This window comes from Myripristis murdjan, chromosome 24 (genome assembly GCF_902150065.1).
Source record: "Myripristis murdjan chromosome 24, fMyrMur1.1, whole genome shotgun sequence".
Classification (NCBI taxonomy): Eukaryota; Metazoa; Chordata; class Actinopteri; order Holocentriformes; family Holocentridae; genus Myripristis; species Myripristis murdjan.
The window spans coordinates 7,369,299-7,391,506 of NC_044003.1; the positions used below are offsets into that span (position 1 = coordinate 7,369,299).

Genomic DNA, 22,208 nt, shown 5'->3' on the forward strand with positions numbered 1-22,208 from the left:
CCGATGACTTGCCGAGGATCCAAAATTTGTTTAATATTCTGCTGTGAATCCTTTTTGTCACAGATGTGTCACTCTTATTATTTATTTCTTTTTTTTTTCCAAACTGAGTGATGTCCTCCAGAGGTTTTTGAAGTGGTTAGTAGGCCCTCGTGCTCGGGGCAGCTCCCAGGTGTGAAAACAAAACCGGTTTGAAAGGAGCACACACCGTCATCACATCTTAAAATCTTAAAAAAGCCCTCTCACTCTTATCATATTCCAAGGAAATTGCTATTACCTGGGTTTGATTTTGCATTTTAATGAAGGCACTGGGAAAATCAGTGAATGGTGAGGGTCTGCTGGATAGACTCAAATCATTTGTATGACAGCTCTTGATGTATTAATCCTGTGTGCTGATGGCAAGACTAACTGTATAACCCAGCATGTATGATCATAATTATTATTACTATTAGTATTATTATTATAATGAGTGATACCTGGAAAAAAATGGCTTACATTTGCAATGACCGAACACTTAGCCAGGTCATGCGTGTTTTTTTCCCACTTTTTATTTATGCATAGTTACTAGTCTCCCTACATTAAATTTTAAAGGCGCTGCAAATGCATGCAAATTAATGGAGGGAGATGAATGAGGCAAGATGGGTGCAACTTCCGTCTTGCAAACTAAAATGAGCAGGTGTTTACTTGAGTCACTTCAATCTGAATGATAAATTCATCAAACATAGTAAAGAAAAAGCCGATCAGCCACAAGCAGGACGACTGAGGCACCTGCAAGTGTTTAATTCATGTGTTTTATGATAATTTTGTCTGATTTTTGTCATCATTGCTATGTCTAAATTTGTTATCGTGAATCAGTAGTGCTGTGATCTACTTCACATACAATCAGTGTCCGCTTTATCAGATCCACCTGTACAGTCTAATGCAGTTCAGTGCAACAGCTCGGCCATAAATTCTACCTTTTAACAAAGTTTATAATGTTCAGTTTGTGTTCACATTGTGGAGAATGTGAAATTTTAATTCTGTGTTTATTACTGAGGATGTAGTTTGCAGAGGTCTTGTACTGGACTACATTATATTAAGAGGTGTTTCCAATTTTTTGTCCCCCCATATTTATGTCAATGAGTGTGGGCAGAATATTGGAAACAGCTCTCAATAAAATGCAGTCCAGTACAACAGCAGCACTAACTATGAGCTCAATGCTAAACATAGAATTAAATGAACACCTCTGTTACTGTGACAACAAGAAAAGCTGAGCATTATAGGCTTCAGAAAAGGAAACTTTATGGCACGACAGTTGGATTGGATTGGATTAGATTGTGCAGGTGGACCTGGGGTTATTAGATATTTGTAACCTGATCAATTATATCTGACCAAAAAGATTTCAAAAACTGGATTCTCTGCAAAGGACTGTGGTGCTGCTGCTGCCGAATGTGGCGTACCGAGATGAAAATACAGCATGAAACAGGATGAAAGCCAAATTTCAACTGAGCTACATCATTTCATCAAAAAAAAGAAAAAAAAAAAAAAAAGAAAAAGTGCCACTAATCATAATAGCTGGTCTGTCACTCTGCTGGTTCCTCTTTTGGCATGTGATGTCATCAAACCTGCCGCATGTCAACACCAATTTCAACACTTATTTTCTGAATCAAGCAATCAAACGCCTAAGTTAAGTGAGTTGTGAGTGGGACTGAGCGATGTGGACAAAGTCAAACATCACTTTGGTTTGACGGAGTGCTTCAGTGTTGATCCTGGAGATGACGGCAGCTGCGCCCATAAAATATGAATACACGAGATTTTCAGTGACTAATTTGGAAATGACAAAATAACAAAACAGCTATAACAGTCAAATAAGATCAGAGAATTGGATCCCTTTACTGAACTGCAGCCTTTAAAACCAGGGGAAAAAAACAAACTTATATTTAAACTTATATTATAAAGATTATAATATTACTGTATCTAAAATCCCAGACAATCTAACACATCTTGGTAGACTCGAATGCAGACACTGTTCAGCAGGCAGGTGTGAAAATTCAAACAACCTTTACTTGTGCCAGGTATTTATAAAAAAGAACATGCAGTGAGAATGTGCTTCCTGCAGTATTTCAGTGTACTAAATGTCTTTAATATGCAGTTTCACTGTGCATGTGTGATTTTATACAAGCCTATTTACTTAAAAAAAAAAAAGAAATTATATTACTAATAATTAATAATTATTAATATTATTATATTAAATGAGTGAGGATATGTGTGTTGCGTGGTGTCACACAAAATCCAGATGTGATTGATGGGTGGGTTTATTTAGAGGCTCATGTGTGATCAATTAACAGTCATTAATGAATGAGCAGCAACAGGTGTTTCTATGGAAATGAGCTATGAAAATTAGGGGCGTGTCAGCCTTCATTCACGGCTGATTGTGGGAGCGTGCATGAGGCTCGTACACGTGCCAACAGTTGCACAAAGACTGAGATTGAGATATAAAACCTAGCCTCACTAACATAGCCTCACTGGAAACCAACAGGTGTAAACAGCACGGGACTGGTCGGGTGTGCAGGTGAAGTGTTTTTCATTACTTTTTATTTTCATTTCTGATTTTCGTTTTCCATTCTGTTTAGTTGCAGCTCATTTCAAGAGTGGATTTGCTCACTTCAGTTTAGTTTTTACTGTTTAAAAATGTATAGGTTTATTTATTTATTAATTTATTTTGTCTCAGTTTTGTTTTTTGTTGTTCTTTTTTTCATAAGTGGGTCATGTTTTTCAGTTTCTAGATTTAAGAAGTTCAGAATCGGTGTTAATAATAACCCGAGGCCAACGCTTAATGAGGGCACAGTCATGTTGACGTCCCAGTCTCAGAAAACATCAGCAGTGACGCCTCCTCATGCTGCGTGCGATGATAAATTTGACCAAACTGTCTAAAACTTAAGCGAAAGACATTTTGTGTATATTTCTATTTCATTACAGTTGTTTTTGTAAGCATGCAATATCGTTTCAGTTAGTTTTAGATTCTTATTTCGGTAACTAAAATGTTTTTCCCACACCTAGTTTTAGTTTTTGGTTTAGTTTTAGTGAACGGCGATAAGTGAGGAAGGTTGGAAATACAGGACATGCAGAGGGACACACAGAACCACAAACTCAAAAGGCAAACATCCAACAAAGAGAAAGATAAACAAGGAAAGACTGAGAAAAGAGAGCAGAAACTCGGGAATTATGACATCGAGCCTCATAGCACGATATCGAGATATCAGTATGTATCCCCAGACAGCTTGGGGATTCAAACCAGCAACCCCGCACTCAGCAGCCTATGTGTCTCTCCTCTGTTGGTGTGTTTAGAGCTGACAGCGGTGAGAAAAAACAAACAAGCAAAAAAAAGAACTCAAACATTGTGAAACACATGGTAATCATCACATGAATTGAATGTACTGGCTTTGGCCGATATAGTGCCTCGTAAAAATCCTCTAAAACTCTTTGGAGACGCACGTTTTATGAATAGATTTTACTGTTCATTTAACCAAACGATTTTCTTTACTGCGTCAATAGAGGTAATTATGTAGCGCCATATGGGAATCAGGGAGACAGAACTGTTAAGTGTGTTAAGCTGTGCTGAAATGCGGCCACTCCATGTTGAGGCCTTTGCATGTATGTGTATGTGTGTGTGTCTGAATGTGTGTGTGTGTGTCTACTTTCACGTTAGGACTTTATTCTCAGTTTCTCTAACTCACTTCAGTCTTGATGGCGGAGGGAATAACAATGAAAAACTGATCTTGTTACTGTCACTAAAACGATCAAACTAATTGTAACCTCTCTTCATCTGAGCAGGCAGTGTGTTGCTTAACCGGAGCGGCTCAATTAACTACAGATCAATGGCACTGATTGCCAGTAACGCTAATGAATGTATTAATTATTTCTAATTTAGCTTCCCTTTTAAGCATCGAGGAAACACAGCCGCGTTGTTCGCCGTTATTTTCATTCTTAAATGTTCTCTAATCTCATAAAACTGGTCCAAGATGAGAAAATCTGTACAATGGTGAAAAAAAAAAAAAAATTACAACGTTCCTCTGATCTGTTCGGTTTTGTCTTATTGTGAATCAATTATGTAGCTTCCCATGTATAAAAGATGAGGTGATTTGACAAATGGTACAAATGGTACAAAACCGTCCCTCATTAATACCAAATTTAACTGTCAAATGTTGAACAGCTGCTTTCCTCCGAGGGTTGTTCGGTCTCCCACAATGCCCTCAGAGAGACGTGGGGATCATGTTTCGACATGAGATAAAAGGAGGCTAGAGACGTCCGATTAGGCCGGCGTATCTCCTTTCTCTCCGCTGTTGGTTATTCACAGGATATCTGGAAACACTGTGAGTTTTGTCATTTCACAATCGCCTGAGAAACTCACTCACCTGCATAGGGATGATGTGCACTTTGGCAGGTTAGCCTAGTGATTATAGGATCAACACCTTTTAATCATAAAAGTCAAAAAAAAAAAAAAAAGAGGGGTGCACAGTGTTTAGAGAATGTGCATATCGATATACAATTTCACAAGATAAACAGCTCATATCCATTATTTGTCTATGAGGAGGGAATAAACGGTGCATAGTGGTGCAGAGCCTGATGGGAGATGTGGCGTCGCAAAACCAGCTGATGAGAAAAACAGAATAAAAAAGAGTAACATGTGCAACTTGATACTGTATATGCAAGAACTTCTAGGCAAAAAGCTGGAGACTGTCAGTGTTAAAATATTTTGGTGGCTATCTTTTGGTTGCACAGCCAGATAAAGCACAATATCAGCAGTATGACTTGGGCTAAATGAAATCACAGATCATACTTTATGAACTACATCTCATAAAGAGAGAACTGACTGAGGATTTGCAAATGAAATGCACACAAACGCTGACTTTGGATAAATCGGAATCAGAAATACTTTTATTGATCCGTGGGGAGAAACTGGCTCATTTGCAGAATTAATTTACAAGAAATAGAGAGGAAATAAGAAATATGAAAAAATGTGACTTTGTAAAAAAGTACATGCATTATGTATAAAGTTGTGTCAGAAGTTATGCATTATGTACATTAAGTTCAAATATGTGCATTAATCCTACAAAATATTACAATGAATGCAGAGATAAGAAAATGACCATATATAAAAAAGGATACCCATATGCACTATATACACAGAGGGATATTGCACTGTTGCACTGTTGTCAGGTCCTACAGGTATAAATTATTGCACACTCATCAATACACAACTGCAAAAAATGTGAAGTATCAAATAATGTGCGCCTGCATGGCTTGATGAGTAGAGGCTGTAACATTTCCAGGGTTAGGTGTTTTATTTCCATCTCTAAAGCGCTTTGGATAAAAAAAACATTTAGCATACATGCCAAACAGGTGTACGATATTAAACTCTGCTTTACTCTCCAGCTGCTGCCGTTCCTCCAGTCGAACCTGACCGGCTTCAAGAACCTGGAGATTCTCAACTTCAGGAAGGGCAGCGTGGTCGTCAACAGCAAGCTGAAGTTTTCCAAGTCGGTGCCGTACAACATCACCGAGGCCGTGCACTGCGTCCTGGAGAAGTTCTGCTCCGCGGCGGCCAAGAACCTGCACATCGAGATCGACACTCACTCCCTGGACGTTGAACCAGGTAAAGTCCGGTGTGATCAGCTACGAGTTTCTGGAAGATAACTAAGCTGGAAATAATTTTTTGCCAATGAATGACTCATGACCGACTGTACCTGATTGTTAGGAAACTGTGTAATGGTTTTTTGTAAAAAACATTTTTTCACTCTCTGAACTAAATGTACCCTTGATCAATTTAAACTAAAACTGTAAATCCTTGCATTTTTTAGCTGGAATCTCCTATAATCCTCTTAGTATGCAAATGTGATTTGATAACTTTACACAATGGCAAAATGTATCTGGAGGTACATGGACTGCTTTAATGCAATGATGAACTGTGTGCTAATCCAGTAGCTAAATCTTTTTCTGACCATAAGACAACACAAATCCTGGCATCTTGTAATAATGCACACTGCTGTATGAGAAGTGCTCCTTTGTATGCACATCATAAGCTATTATCCTGCTTTTCTGACATTGCTGGATTCTTAATAGAGGAGATGAAAGAAGCTGATCGACGAGGGAGCCGGAGACCTGAGATCACATTCAAATAGACTCATTAATTAGGTCTATATGTCATCGGCACAAATGCATCAAGGGATTGTACAGAATGTGCACGAGTTATTAGGCCGAAAAAAACAGCGATGCTGATGGGAAGTCAGGCGTCGAGAGGACAAATGCTTGTGCAACATCTTTGGTTCCCGGTGCAGCCGAGTGAAGCCGGCCTTTGATCATGGATCAAGCTCTTGCTGAAACAATCCTGCTGCACAATTGGTTGAGTGTAATAAAAACAACAGGACATTCAATACAGTAATACGCACTCGCCAGCACAATCACACGTATGCATGCGCAAACACACACCGTAGAGGTAGTTAAACAGATGGATGGTCATATCTGCTGACCTCACACATCCTTACATCAAATGGATTACATTTCAGATGTGCATAAAATAAAAAAATAAAAACAAGATAATTTCCCGGGAGTGTGCCTAATGTCTAGCCTCGGAAACCATCTGCGCTAGAGGCTAAATCTTAAATTTCAGTGCAGACAAGAACTTGAGGATCTCATTAAAATCAAACACTTCACAGCCCCTCCTAGAGAGAAACGGGTAGTTAGAAGGAGGGGCAGACGGACATTTCATGAATACTAATGCCGAGCGTGTTCCTCCCTCCTCTCCTCACAGCTGATCAGGCCGACGCCTGCAAGTTCTCGGCCTGCGACGAGTTTTCTCGCTGCGCCGTGAACCGCCGGACCAACGAGGCCAAGTGTGTGTGCAAGCCGGGCTACGTGTCGGTGGCCGGCTCGCCCTGTCGGAGTGTGTGTGTCGTCCAGCCAGACTACTGCAATGGAGGGAAGTGTGAGATCGTGCCTGGCCATGGAGCAGTGTGCAGGTACTTCACATCTACTTTCTATGTAACACTATCAGACTGGTGTATCATGAACATCCCAGTGGCTCAAGTCCAGTGGTTGGTTAAGGTTAGGAAAAGGTCATGGTTAACCTCAAAAAACATTAACCCTACATAACAATGGGAAACAAATAATGGATTCGGGAATTAAACCCTGATCTCGAAAAGTTGAATTCAACGACCATCCACCACCCCACCTTGCTCCTAACGTGCAGGCACAAAACATACTATTCTTCCAGTTTAAATACATTACCCTGAAAGTGCTGCTCTCACAATCATCTGTGGATTATTTTTAGTGACTATTGCAGGTAATCCGGTGAAACTGAGATACTGTCAGCACAGCTAACTTGGCGTTTAATCGGAAAAACGATGACAGGGAAGCCACAGACACATAACTCTGATTCAAAAGTATTCGTTCTTTAGATAACGTCAGCGTTTCGGCACGTGTTACCTTCCTCTCTTCTTCATTGTTTAATCGAGAAAAAAAAAAAAAACACTTAAGCAATCTAAAACAGAGACATTAGCTGTCCGGTTTCAGTGTCAACCCCTTAAAATAAAAGAGCGAGGGCTTCTTTGTGAAGTCGATTTGCAACGACGCTGAACAAACCCACGAGGTGAAATCCAGCACAGAACAGAGAGAGGCTCGCTTCTTCCTCCCAGCTGCTGTCAAGCTGCATTTGTCTTATTCGCCTTGCCGCCATGTTTGTTTGACTGATGACTCCTGTGTTTAAATTGCACTGTAAAAATACTATTTCAAGGGTAGGATTCATCAGAACCAACTGATTAAGTTCATTTTGTCTTCTATTGCGATATGCAAGGTTTTCTTCTATTCAGACAAATGAAAAGAATGAGCTGTTCATACCTGCTTGACAGTTTCGACTGTGGCTCCAGTCTTCCTCAGAAGCGTCATCCGACGTATTGCTGACGTGTCATTTATCAGCTGATCGGCCTGACAGACTCTGACAGGTCTGTAGGGCTGGCCACGCCCCCCTCTCCCTAGGTGGTCTTTGGAGCACGGAGTCCCAGGTGTGCGAGAGGGTGTATGCCCCCTCGTCCTGGTTGATGGTGCCGCCCGCCCGCTTCCTGATCTCTATAGCCTCTTTTATCCAACGTTTGAATTTGTTGGTTTCCAATGTGATGATTTTCCCATTGTCCCAGTCCATGATGTGATTGTTTCTCCTGCAGTGATCTGTGATGGCTGATTTTAGATTTCAAATCTAAAATCAGCCATGGACTGGGACAATGGGAAAATCTGACAGGTCAGTCAACAGAGCGGCTATTTGTCTCAATTCACTTCATATCATGAAAAGGTTGAATACAGTTGAAATCTTTTGACAGGGGCTTTCAAAAGATCATAGTGTGATCTCTGTTGTTTTATTCAATAGTTTTAACACTGGAGTCTGTGGCACTTCTGCGTCTGATCCCCCACATGATGTTAGTTTCACCCTAAAACAACAAAAATGCCACCACAAACTCAACAGAAATAACCAGTTCCTCTTTTAAAACAGTGTTGTTGTGTTTTAGGTTTTTGCTTTAAAGGGATAGTTCACATTTTTGGAAATGAGGTTGTATGAAATCCTCCCTAGTAGTGTAGTGCATGAAAAGGGATTTTTTTTTTTTTTTTTTTTTTTTTTACTCAAGGGCAAAGTTTCTGGACTCCTGAAGTTTTGAAATAGCTACTTTCAGCTAGTCTGCTGGGGTCACAAAAATAAAAACTTCTCAAAACAACATGCATTCAAAATAGTAATAAATTTCTGTCACAACATCAACTCCAGGAAAAAACTCAGACTTCACAATCTTAAGTAAAAAAAAAAAAAAAAAAAAAAAAAAAAAAAATCCCTGTTCATGCACTGCACTGCCAGGGAGGATTTCATACAACTTCACATCCAAAAACACAAACTATGCCTTTAAATAACATCGTCTACCACAATGTGATGGACTGCAGCTACGTAAAATGAGACTGAGACTGCAATAATAATAATTTTATTCAGCTGTCGTGATGCAGCTGCTCGGATGCAGTTGGGACAAGGTGTTAGGTGTGTGTATGTGTCTGTGTGTGTGTGTGTGTGTGTGTAAAAGATCTGCTGCTGCTGTAAGACTTACATCAATCTGGGCTTCAATAGCTTTTATGCATAAAATAAAAGCTATCGGCTGCTTCAGTACAAAAATACCAGCATCAGTCTTCAATAACCCATATAGCTCACACTCTGCTGGGTGCTGCGGTTCGTTTACGTCAGCACACACGCTGCGCGTTCGCCCTCCTGATGCGTCAGCGACATCAATTTCATGAACTTTAACCGAGTTAAAGTTATTGCCGTGACTGTCGACCCCTGCTGTGTCATATTCTGCCTCGCGGAGGGGGTGCAGGAAACGGGAGTCACAGCTCGGCCCGAAGGAAACTAGACGTTCACAGGTTCGATCCCCTCCCAGAGGTCAAAGAGTCTGACCCTGTGAGTGTTTTCTTGTTTCTCCCTGACTTCTGACCCCTCTGGGAAAATATGGACATAGAAAAAGAAAAATACATCAGCTCAAAGAAATCAACTCTTTCAACCGACTCGGCTCCTCGTATCTCTGCTCCGTGCCGCCGTTCGTCGATGCTAAACAGATTTTCGGCTGAGAGAAACCATTTTTGTGTTTGCAGTCTCGGGCTTAACCTGTCCCTCCCGCCGGTGGAATCTAATTTCAAACCCAATTAGACTCCATCACCTCGGCTCCTGACACAAATAGAGCCACTCTGGGATGTTTCCATCGAAGTATGAATTTTACATGATCCAAACTTTTGAATGAAGCTTTGAAATCACCTTTATTGTGCCTGTTTCTCTCTTTCGTTGACGGTCTGATAGTGAAATTTGTAATTTTTTGCAATGCTTCGGCTTAATCGATTCAATGGATTCTCGTCTGTTTCAATAGTTTTGTTCCAAAGTGAGAAGTCCATCTATTGCCAAAAGAAAAGAAAAAGAAAAAAAAAATAACAGCCAGTCTCTTTTTTGTATTTCATCCTGTACTATATATACACCAACTTTAACAAAGTGAATATCTTGTAATTACAGCAGAGTAAAGGGGATATAATCCTAATGAATTAGCTTACTTACTGACCTAATGAAATGCTGCCAGTCAATTTCTACATTACAGAATAATTGTCAAGCAGATGTAGCCTAATGAAATCATAATAATGTTGTTTACCTTGAACTTTGACAGTTTTAGCTGAGAAATGAAATGACATAAAATCAACAATATATAATGTAAATCAATAAATTAATAAGCTTATTTGGTTGCAGTAACAGAAATAAGACCGCCCGTGTGTTTCACAGCAGCTGCTTGAATTATAACATTTTTTTCTTCTTCTACTTTTAACAAGTGACTTTTTCATCAATTTGCAAGTTGATTAAGATCGAACTTGGAGTGGAAACCTCACAGCGGAACAAAATTAAACTCAATTACAATGCAAAGGAAGTCAATGTGGGGCCGCCACACACACACACACACACACACACACACACACAGTGAAATAACCATCTGTGCAGCCCTGGGTGCTGCAGGAAGACAGAAATACTCTTGTTTTTTCATTTTAAAGTTTACAGCAGAAATCAGGTTTACTCGCAGGGGGCAGGTGCTCGCTCTCCTCACCTGTTGCGTCTTTGTCCGAGGATCAGAGTGTGAGTGTGTCAGTGTGTGTGCTGCCCGGCCAAAACTGATTAACTGAGACCAAGTGTGACCTGGAAGGAGGGACGGCTGGCCTCAGCGAGAGGAAACACACGGTTTTAACGTCCTACGAGGTTTCCAGCTGACCGTTTAACCAATGTGTCTGTTAGGGGGGCAGAGCCACTACTATTTATATTTGTATTTGTATTAGTATTTGTTTTGAGGCAACATAATTCGAATTTGGGGAAAAATAGTGGCCGTGGCTTAAACCTGAAGTAATTTATTATTATTTTTAAATTGTTGGATTTTAACCACAGATAAATATAAAATGACTTAAATTCCTGCTTATTAAAATTATATGGATTTGGAAACCCACTCTAATGACAATGTATTCTGCAAATCAAAAGAAATCTAATATTATTGACATTTTTTGTGCACCGTGACTGTTATTGTCTATTCTTCTGGTCCATGTCCATCTGCTACATATTATAAGGTGTTGTTTGCAGGTTAATGCTACTCCAAATTAAAGGGCTGGATGTCAAAAACAGCCAAGATAATATTATCCTTCACAAGTAAACCTAGACTGTGAAGAGACTACGTATACGTATAAAATATTTTATATGTATTACATATAAAATATTAGCCACATAACAACTCACCTAAAATGATCTGCAGTGTAAGATACTTCCCTCGCTTTCCTTTGTCCTGCTTGCTTGTCAAATATTTTTGATTGATAAATTAATTTATCAGCTCCACCTGCACAATCTAACCCATTCCAGTCCAGCTGTTGTGCCATAAAGTTTCCTTTCCTGCTGCCTATAATGCTCAGGTTTTCTTGTTGTCACAGTAATAGAGGTGTTCATTCACTTCTATGTTTGGCACTGAGCTCATAGTTAGTGCTGCTGTTGGACTGGACTGCAGTTTATTGAGAGCTGTTTCCATTATTCTGTCCCCCATCATTGTATATAAATAAGGAAGACAAAAAATTGGAAACACCTCTCAATATAATGTAGTCCAGTACGAGACCTCTGCAAACTACAACCTCAATAATAAACACAGAATTAAATTTACACATTCTCCAACACAAACTGAACATTATAAACTTTGTTAAAAGGCAGAATTTATGGCAGAGCTGCTGACCTGAAGTGCATTAGACTGTACAGGTGGATCTAATAAAGTGGTTAAAACTAATTATGGATGTCCTTCAAAGAGTGTTTAGATGCAGCTCAGCAACAAAACTGAATTTGGACTGATAAGAGGGGTGTATTTTTACAAAGAAAAAAAATCATACTTATTGAGTCTTTATTATTATATTATTATAAATCTTAGCTAATACTTTTTCCCTAACAAAGGCAGTTGAATGTTTCAGCAGCCGTCCAGTCTGGTGGGTTTCCGTACCTTCAGCCCACTAATACTGACCGTGACTCGGTGTAATCCTGCCCGCAGACATGAGTGGCAAACAAAAACAAGACAAAAGACAACAGTAAACAGAGGCTGATGAGCCGAAGCCAACAGGTTAATACTGCGTCAGATAAAAGTGACAGGCCCGCACGTTCCTTTTAATCTCATTTGTCTGCTTGATGACACGAGGAGCTGCTTAAAAACAAAACAAAACAAAACCAAAAAAAAAAAAGAAAAAAACATCAAATCTTCACTCATCAAAATGCTCCTGAAACAACTGCAGAGTGAAAATTAACACACAGCTGACGCATCAATGTCTGACTGTTTGCCTCTCACACAGCTGATTTAACAGGAGAGTGTACTAGGATCAATGTCTGGGAAAAAAAAAATTACGCCAAAAAAATTTAGAAAATGTGGGAAAAGAAAATACGTAGCCAAGTGGTAGGGGGGTTAATATTCACAAAAAAAAACTTGTGAGATTAAAGTTGGAAATTTACCAGAAAAAAATGGATATTCTCTGAGATTAAAGTGGTAAATATACAAGAAAAGGGTCACAAATTTATGGGAATAAAATGTAAAAAATTCTGAGATTATGAAATCACTCATTTGTGAGAAAAAACTGAGAAGTTCTGAGATTAAAGTCATAAATTCATGAGAAGATAAAACCTCACAAATTTAAATGAAAAAAAACTTTTTTTTTGGTGTAAATACGTGACTATAATCTGAGAATCTTTGAGTTTTTTTCTCATAAATTTGTGAGGTTTTATTATCCCATGAATTTCCGACTTTAATCTAAAAAATGTTGAGTTGTTTTTTCTTGTAATTTTTTTGTCTCCCTGCAGTGACCCTGTGTGCCGTCGTAATTTAAAGTGGTAATCCTTAAGATTGCTTTTTTTTTTTTTATTGATGCTCATTGCAGTTTTTCTGCACTACATTTCCTAGAAGCCACCTGTCAATCAAGCGGCGTGGGCGGGACTGTGGCGTATTCCTCTTCAGATTTCAGTTTAAATTCCTCTTTTCTTTGCCTCCTTAGCCGCTGTCGCTGCTTGTACTACCGATTCAGTTCGTCTTCCTCTGTTGTTTCCAAGCAAAGCGGTAATGTAAAATGCATCACTTCCTGTGAAAAGACCAGCCAGACTGAATGTTTAAAACAGCAAACGGACAGCTCTTTTGTGCTGTTTCCATCAGACACAGAGAGCGACAAAACATATTTATTTATATGAAAATGTCTGTGATTATCAGTTTAACAGTTTCTGATTCGTGTATCAAAATATCAAGTTACAGTATCTAGACGACAAAGTCCAGAAGACCAAAAAAAAAAAAATTACACAGAAAACTCTTGTAAATTTACAACTTAAATCGTTTTTTATCTGTGATCCAGCAGTGAGTGTTTCATTACAAGAAGGTAAATATGGATATAAAGCTGATTCGATGATTTTTGGCACCGTGATCCTATTTTCCAGCACCAAACACAAACAAATCACAGACAAACCTGATTACTCTTTTTGTCCTTACACATGATAAAAATATGTGGTTGCTAAATAAACGACAGATCCTGTGCCGGAGCGGTTCCTGTCTGTAGAAACACCGGCTTCATTTGCTTTTATAAAAAAAAAAAAAAAAAAAAAAAAAAAAAAAACGTGCTCCACAAAAGGACGGATAACAACAAGAGAGAACAAGCAACAGATTTTAAGATAGGGGACTAGAGCTTGTGTATGTATGTGTGTGTGTGTGTGTGTTCACCTGGGTATAATCAGCTGAAAGTGTCCTCCATTCAGATGCCTCCTCCTGTTTCATCCCATGCTATTTCCCTCCTGGGATGATGCGCGCCGCCAACAGTGTATTGTTTTCTGCCTCCATTCGCTCGTGCTCTTTTGTGTTTCAACACATTTGCAGTCCTGCTGTTTTTGCAGGTCCACGGCGATATCGCCACCCTGCATCTCTTTTTATAAACGCACAGACAACTATTCCCCCCAGCCTGGCCGGGGAAGAGCCTCCTCTCTCCGATTTCAGGATGGGTTCTTACTTTTGTATTTTTTTTTTTTTGCAAAGTTGCTGCACTTGCAGGTTAGGATTTTAATACGCTCTTCATTTTTCTCCTTTATAGATACAAGGACAGCTATTCCCTACCAGGCCTGGCCAGTTAAGAAAATATATAGGATTGGATAACACTGGTGCACACTACAAGAGGTAAGGCCGTTTTACAAGGGCTGAAGCTGCTCCCTGATGTGTGATAATGTGCACCCCTCTCACCTTCCCTGAGCAAACACACTTAATATTACCAAAGAATGCACATGGAAAAAAAAAAAAAAAAAACTCTCAACCTGTCTGGAGAATGAATAAATTCAAAGAGATTCATGCAAGGCAGTGCAAAAGCGGAAAAAAGGAAACACCCCCGCACAACATTATCTTTTTTTAATCACTTTATTTAGACAAATTGGTTGGCTGTAATCCTTCCTGCCGGTTTGCAGCCAAATTGGTTTAGCGCTGCTGTGTGTGTTTAACCAGAGAGAGAGAGAGAGAGAGAGAGAGAGAGAGAGAGGGAGCTGAACGTGGAGTAATTAACCCTCCCAAAGGATGGAGGGGGTTTGCTGATCATCCTATTTAGGGTTTGGAGGGAGCTGAGGGCTGAATGTCAAGCCTGTTTTGGAGCAGAAACCACTGTTGACTGGTAAACATGGGATTTGTCCTTAGCTCACGTCTCACCTTGGGGTGATTAGTCTGGTCCTCGGTGATCCTCTTTTGGGGTCTGAGTCACTGTCAAGCTGCGACCCAGGTGCGTCTTGTTTTGCCTGCTGCAATTACAGCCCTGTCTTTCTTCCTTTTTTTTTTTTTTTTTTTTTTTTTTTTTTTTGTTGCTTTTTTGGCACCGGTGTGTCGTCCATCAAACCGGCCGTCCTAAAAGGCGTTCAGCTCAGATAAAACACACCGTTTGCATTATTATTCTTGTAGGAGCAGCTCGGGGTCGTGCACCTCCCAACGAACTGAACGGTGGTATTTTCACTCCTCCCGCTCCGTCACCCGAAGCCGCCAACTTTTGAAAGAGGCTCTGAACCTCGGAAATGTCAGAAAAGTTTAAAGTTTATGTTATAGCTTAAGAATCGAATAGTGGATGTGAGATGCTGGAGGAGGAGAGCTGTGCTCCTGGAATGCTGTTTGAAGGCAGAAATCCGCTGTTTGGCGGTGACAGTCCTTCCCTCACACCACATTTTACAAAGCTCCTGGCGTATTTTTTAAAGGTTAGCCTTTGGATATGTGAAGAGCTTTCAAATATGTTTTTTTTTTTTTTTTTTTTTTTAAACAAAACTCCTCCATAGTGGCTTTTAATTTGTCAAGGACGAGACCGTCTATCGAAGATTTCAGCTGAAAACAAGAAAACTCGTCTACATAAGAGAAATACTTAACAGCTGACTGAGTAACGCAGAACGACTCGTGTTCCCGGGACGACGGGCGCTCGCGCGGCACAATGGGAGCACACACACCGGAGAACAAAGTATTTGGAGAAGTGTTTCTGAAGGCCAACGCTGGCAGTGGCATCTGTAGACAGAGCTCATAGACCGCCAGTCCTGTGTGCTCAGAGTCTTTGAATTCTCCCTTTCTGACGCAAAATAAATCACAATAACCCGACGCTTTTATTCCTGCCAGGGTGGAACTGTGTGTACCAAAAAATAAATGTGCTGTATCAAATAAATACATAGAAAAATATATACAGATAGATTAGATAGATATGTAGATATTCATAATTTGACAGAATACCTTGGGATGATGCTGGGATGACTATTGGTGCTATCATAAAAACAAGCATTAGTAATGTGGATATGTCGACCAAGCAGGTAGAGACGAATAATAAAGGAGTTACAACAATCTAATGGCATGCCTTTACTGTGATGCAGCCTTAAAAACCAGGCCATAGCCTAAATCTTATGATATTTAGTCTCATATCACAATATTTATGTAATACTAACACACTGCCCAGCCCTAAAACCCAGGCAGAGTAAGTCCTTTCAGGGTTTAGTGGCTCTTGAAGACAGTTTGATGTGTGTTAATAGCAAATAGTTTATCTCTCTCCACATATGCATTTAATATTCAGTCGTTGTGTTATAGAGAGGGTGACCTGCATGAAATCAAAGTCTTAACTCTGCTCCTTTCCCTTCCAGACGTGATGAAACACAGGACTCAGCAGGAACACGGGACTCTTAAAAACCGCAGACGATGTTGTGGCACGGACAAACAGCGGCCGGCCGGCGGTGAAACGCCTCCAAACACTGTCGCCTCCGAGCTCTTCAAAGCCCCCGAGCTTCACAGGCGAGGACACGCTCCCTCGTGGGGGAAGCAGACATTTAGGCAAACTGTTTGACAGCCGTCGTCGGCAGTCGAGGCCCGGGCGACACGGAGCAGGCAGATCTGTGGATGACCTCAGACGTGGAAAAAAACTTAAAACTCTGCAGCGCCAATGGAGCCGATACTGACCGATTGACCCTTGACTGCTTTTGTACATGTGCTGATTCTCTGTGTGTTTCTGTAGCCGATAGATTGGTCACTGTTAAAGCAATACACAGCATCTGATGTGAAATATACGTAATGCCGTAACTTCTGATAAACACTTCTTAGTCAGAAAACTCTCTAAACCGTAGACGTCAAGATGCCACTTCCAATCAGAGATATTTTTGTTTTTGTTTTCCCGATGAAGAGCGTGACACTCTGCAGACGAGCCTTCCGAGCTTAATCGGCAAATTAGGAGTAACAACTGATTCCTGACAGCTGAAACAGAGCCAGCTGTGCGTCACCGCCCCGGCTCCCCTGCTGTGCACCTGAACCTCATTTGCAGTGTGACCGCCATCGGTGCAGAGAACCAGGCGAGTTGCAACGACTTTCGGTGAAACTTGAAGACTTGCATGGGTCGATGAGGTCGTGACGAGAGGCTTTTAAAGCTGCAGTGGTGAAGGATTTTTATGTAAACACGCCTTCATACGCCTGAATTACCGGCTGAAATCACAAACAGTGGCAGGAAAAAGAAGAGCGTCCCGTCAGACCTGACTGAGACCGTCGTGTCTGCCCAGATTAATCTGTGGTGTCACACAGAGCGAAACAGAAACCAGCAGCCAACAAAAAGCTGGACACACCAGCCGTCGCTCCGCCTCTGCACCACCTGCAGACACGACAGTAGGACGCTGCCAAGTGCAGCTTTAAAGGTCCCATACTTTATTATTTTTTTTTTTAGCAATTTAAAAGTTCACCGTGATCATTAAAGAAAGACTTTGTGAAGTGTATAGAAAAACTTTTAAATTAAAAAACAAAACAAAAACTGTAGTGTGTTTCAGCTTCACTGTGTCTCAGACTCTTTTCTGTGGGCATTAATTTTATGGTAATGAACCACTGCTGTGATTGGCCAGCTCTTTGGAGGGCGGGGCCTCAGGTGCATGGCCACGCCCGCTTGGTGAGTGGGCGTGGCTACTTACGCTGTGGTCCTGAGTGATGTCACCAATCCAAATGATTTGCAGAGCCATGATTTTTAAATAAAGAAACTGGCAAATGGGAGAGGTTTCATATTTTACATTTTACATTAAATGTTTTGCACAAAAGGGGACCTTCAAAGAACCAGCAGTAATTTGTTTTTCCATTAAAGTAATAATAAACTGTGCCCTTCTTGGTATTATTTTTCAGATAAATAGTCCTTAATGACATGCTCACATCACTCACACTGATTCTCGGCGGCTGGGTTCACACACAAACAGAATTTTAATGTGATAAACTTTGTGCTCAAACCTCTTAGTCCTATTTTTCACCGGACAATAATTTTAATACGATAAATAAATCAAAGTGTTTTCTATGGCAGAAATCACAGAGAAATTAAACAGGCTGAAACCACATGGCATCTGATGTTTGTCTGCTCAGACAGCCATGAAATGGACTAAAAAAAAAAAAAAATCTAATTTTTCATGACTGTGTAAATGCAATTTTTTGGTGTCAGATCCAAAATGTCATTGTCTCTCTGTTGTAAATAACATGTAAACAGCTTTTCACTCGCTTCCCTCTTTTTGCTTTCTCCAGAACTATCAGTGTTCATCACCGCTGCTGCAGAAAAACAAAAGCACCTCACTGCAATGTAGGTTTTTTTTTTCCTTCATTGAATTGAATGTATCACAGTCATGTATGTGCTGAGTGAGTTTCATGACCTGTAGTTTAATCAAAGCCTCTAGAGAGAGAAAGCCAAACCACAGTGACTGACTGCTGTGAGACAGAAAAAGAGTGCAGTACAGGCTTTTGGACATCGGGGGCACTGCTGAGCACTTATTCCAGAGTTGAATACATAGCAGTCAGTGGTGCCAAACTAACTGGGGGTAACTGGACGTTTGCTGTTATTGTTACACAGCCCAGTATTGATAATGAAATAATTACAAGCTGAGGTAAAATCTGTCGTTTTAAAATTACGGCAATTTCTGAAGATTTCCACTGGCATTGAGGTTGTGCTGTTGAACGGTTGTGTAACCAAAAGAAAAATAAAATCATTTTCCTTAATTGTACCAGGCTTCATTCATCAAAGCACAAAAAAGCCACTTATTATAATTTAGTGAGCTGGTTTTATGGAAAAGTCCCACTGACTGATGTTCATTTTACTCTGTTTAGCCCAGTTTTAGCACTCTGCGTCGCCCCCTGGAGGTGGTCATGTAAGGCCTTGTCGAAGGTTGAATATCTCTGGTTTATTTTTGAAAATGCAGACAGTGTAAAATATAAGAGAGGAGCTGTTTTCATGAATGAATGAATAAATAAGTAAACAGACAAATACACGGGTGTTTCTGCAGACGACCGAACAAATCTCTCGGATCAGCGTCAATAACTGAGCAGAGCTCCGATGAGTGAAACATGGAATGCATTTATTCATCTGTTAGAGAGATCAGCATTAGAAAAAACGACAGTGGAAAAAAGGCAGTGCTTTCCGAGGAATGATTGTAATGCATGTAGAGAAACGGATCATACCGAATGCCAGACATCTTGTACATTTGAGGAAATTCTCCAAGGAGTCAGTCCAAGGACTCACCTCAGAACATGGCAAAGGCCCCTTTACACCTGCCATTAAAATGCATACCTTCTTTAAAACTGACAGCACACACTTCACCTCACATACTCACTATCAAGAACTCATCTGAGCATTCTTTTTTTTTTTTTTTTTTAAACATATATGTTACTATATGAGCTCTCTGACACCTATTTGGTTTGCGAGGGCTTCCTGAAAGTACCTCTGCTTGTACGTAGCTCCTATAGACGCACTGCATTTGGTTGTGTCCAGAAAAGCATTTCCATCCTGTTTCTTTTTCAGATCTGATGCGAGTCAGTCTGAATGGCAAAAGAACACACTTTTCATATCAGATTCCAATCAAATCTGATCTAAATCTGTCTATGTGGTGCTGTTCCGCTCTGAAAGCAGCCAATTAAATGCAAACTTCTTTATGGTGACTGTATTGTTCCCCAGTTTCTTGTCTTGCAGTCGGGATAAGCAGAGAAACCTCTGCATCAGTCTGAAGAGCTGGACAGAAAACGTGTGCATCTGCATCTCCACAATGACTGCTAACATCCAGATGACAGCAAGCCATTATATAACTAAATGTAAAAATCCGATCCAGGTCTAAAGTACATTTTAACCTGGCAGTCAGATTTTTATAAGACAAAGCTGCTGTCTGAATGTATCTTAAAAGCGTCTCGGAAGCATCTGCATGGAGATTTCATGTATTTTCTGCACTTGGAGTACCAGGATGCACGCTAATGCGAGGTGTAAAGGGGTTCAGACAGTCTGCAAGCAAAAATCAATCCTCATGCGTTCAGACAATTCAAGTGGCCATTCGCTTGTGCAGAGCAGAGCGTATTAGGAACAACCTCAAGACTTAGCAGCCTCAACTTGAAGAGCGCAGGTCTAGCATCACGAGAGATTGTCTATATAATGTGTATGTACATGGCAAAGGACGCCCCCCTTTTTTTCTTAGCTTAGTTTGCGTGAATTATTATTGCTTTACTCAACAATCTCACATGCCCAAACCAACCGGAGTAGAAAGCGTACTCTTAAAAATAAACGCGTACATTCCAGTTGGAGTATTACTCTTTGCTGCGGCATTATAGAAAATATTCAGTGTTGTATGAATGTTCCAGTTCAAGGGTGAGTACCAGTGCATTGTACAAGGTTGCCCAACTCGCTTCTCGCATATAGCAAAAAAATGTCCATCTTGACAAGTCACTTATGTGTATACTGGGCCTTAATGTTCTTAAAACAAGCGAAACAATCTGATAACGGGTTTTGAAAATGTCACTTGTGTCAAGAATTTTCTGGAAATAAGAAGCAGCGTCATGAGACAAATGGACAAAATGGGGTGATCTACCTTAATCAAGATCAACGGAAACCCTTAAGACAAGCGAGACGGCTTTGGAAACAAGTAAAATTTTCTCATCACGTCGGCAGATTGTTTTTCCTTGTTTAAGAGGATACAATTGTAAGACTAAATGTGGGATTAATGACTTGTTAAGATGAATTTATTGCAGCACAAACACTCATTCACTGATCTACTCTGAAATACTCAGTGTATTAGTTGTATCTCAGAGGTTGCATAATTACATTTTCTGTTCCTATTACAAAGCTTGATAAGCCAAGACAGGCGGCATTTTAAGAAAAAAAAAAAAAAAAAAAAATCATGTTGAATTACTGCAGTGGCCAAAAACCTTGAATGTGGCCTTTAATGAGTAATGGTTGGGCTCAAAGTGAAGGTATTTTGGACCTTTATCATTAGCTTTACACATTTAATCACACATAATGAGAACAGTAAGACAAAACCAAACAGGAATCACTACATGAACAAATCAACAATGTCTCAAGTTACATTCGGCTGGAAAGACAAAAAGGTAAAAAACGCTGAAGTATTATCAAATATTTGACTTAATTACGAGTGCAGTCACGAGGAATAATCTGGAGAAAACCTGACACTCATGCAGCACTGCCTCAGGTGAGAGAGAACGGTGAGCTGACAACTCCTTGTGCAAGTATTGCCCTGTAAGAACTACATGAAGACAATGTAAACAGCAGATTTTAAGTCTGAGTAGGATCACCAGCTAGCTGTTAAGATGGAAGCGACACACCAGTGAGACTTCAGTGTAATCAGGAATGCATAATTATAAACATATATGAATTAATAATAGTAAAACGTTTTGTTTTTGGGGAGGCAGCTTTGAAAAAGTCCTACTTTCAGCAATTAAACCCTGTTAAAGTAGCGTTTAAGGCCTCATAGTTAGAATTGCAGAAATATTACAGAAAACATAATTCCTTGGAAAACAACCGGATGTGATAAGTGTGATTTTTCTGCATAGGGATCAAATGCGAAACTTCCCTGCCCTCGCGCCACTTCGAGGAACCGAAAGCCAGCAAGACCAACAACATGAACAACAACGCTGAAAAAAAAAGACAAAAGGACAATTAAGAAAAACAAAAAACAGCAACAAAAAAAAAGAAACGCCGTTCACTTGAATGCCCTACAGTCAGAACCTGGTGCAGTACGCTTCTGAAGCCGTCTGTTAGGTAGCTGGTGCATTCGTCCCTTTGTTTTTGAAGCGAGAAGCCCGCCGCTGGTCTTCTGGCTCGTCATTTGAACATGCTCTGCAGCATGGCCGTGGCGTAGGTGGGGCGCGCCTGCCGGTTCTCGATGGCGGTGCGGAGGTACTGGATCCCGCCGCAGCGCTCCCAGATCTCCTCAAACTGCCGGGGGAGGATCTCAGCTCCCCGCTTCCTCGTTAAGCCCGTCTCCTCCAGGCTCAGCTCGCACATTTCCATATCATCCTTCCCTGTGGGAGGAAAACATGTTCACCTTCATGTTGAGAAATTACCCCAAGCTGACAGACAACTCGTTAAGTTTCAGCTGTGACTGAGTGAGTTAATCCACTGTAAAGTAAGGCAATAACCACCATGTGGAAGTCCTATTCATCACCATCACCTTTATTTACTGCGGGAGAGCCTAATCTACTCCAGCTGGCTGTTTAAACAACCAGCTAGACCTTAACGAAAAAAAACAACATCCAAATGATAAATGGTCACCTGCCAAAGCGGCAGTGTAGTAGACAAACTCACCAGCCACTTTGGCAGGTGACCAACCGTCATTTCAAGGTCCAAAAATCGAGCTG

The 22,208-nt window shown here is 40.5% G+C and overlaps 2 protein-coding genes across 2 annotated transcripts in view; one reads left to right on the top strand and one right to left on the bottom strand.

Annotated features, from left to right (window-relative positions):
• The window catches only part of LOC115356610 (interphotoreceptor matrix proteoglycan 2-like), a 37,429-nt gene extending 19,840 nt beyond the window's left edge, over positions 1 to 17,589 (top strand). Inside the window, exons 14-17 of the mRNA XM_030047827.1 lie at positions 5,413 to 5,632; positions 6,788 to 6,995; positions 14,161 to 14,243; positions 16,211 to 17,589. Of these exons, the coding sequence (XP_029903687.1) occupies positions 5,413 to 5,632; positions 6,788 to 6,995; positions 14,161 to 14,200 (468 nt within the window). The 3' untranslated portion in view covers positions 14,201 to 14,243; positions 16,211 to 17,589. The remainder of the gene's footprint in view (positions 1 to 5,412; positions 5,633 to 6,787; positions 6,996 to 14,160; positions 14,244 to 16,210) is intronic.
• A 1,318-nt stretch (positions 17,590 to 18,907) lies between these two features.
• The window catches only part of myo6a (myosin VIa), a 153,867-nt gene continuing 150,566 nt past the window's right edge, over positions 18,908 to 22,208 (bottom strand). Inside the window, exon 34 of the mRNA XM_030047151.1 lies at positions 18,908 to 21,872. Within this exon, the coding sequence (XP_029903011.1) occupies positions 21,673 to 21,872 (200 nt within the window). The 3' untranslated portion in view covers positions 18,908 to 21,672. The remainder of the gene's footprint in view (positions 21,873 to 22,208) is intronic.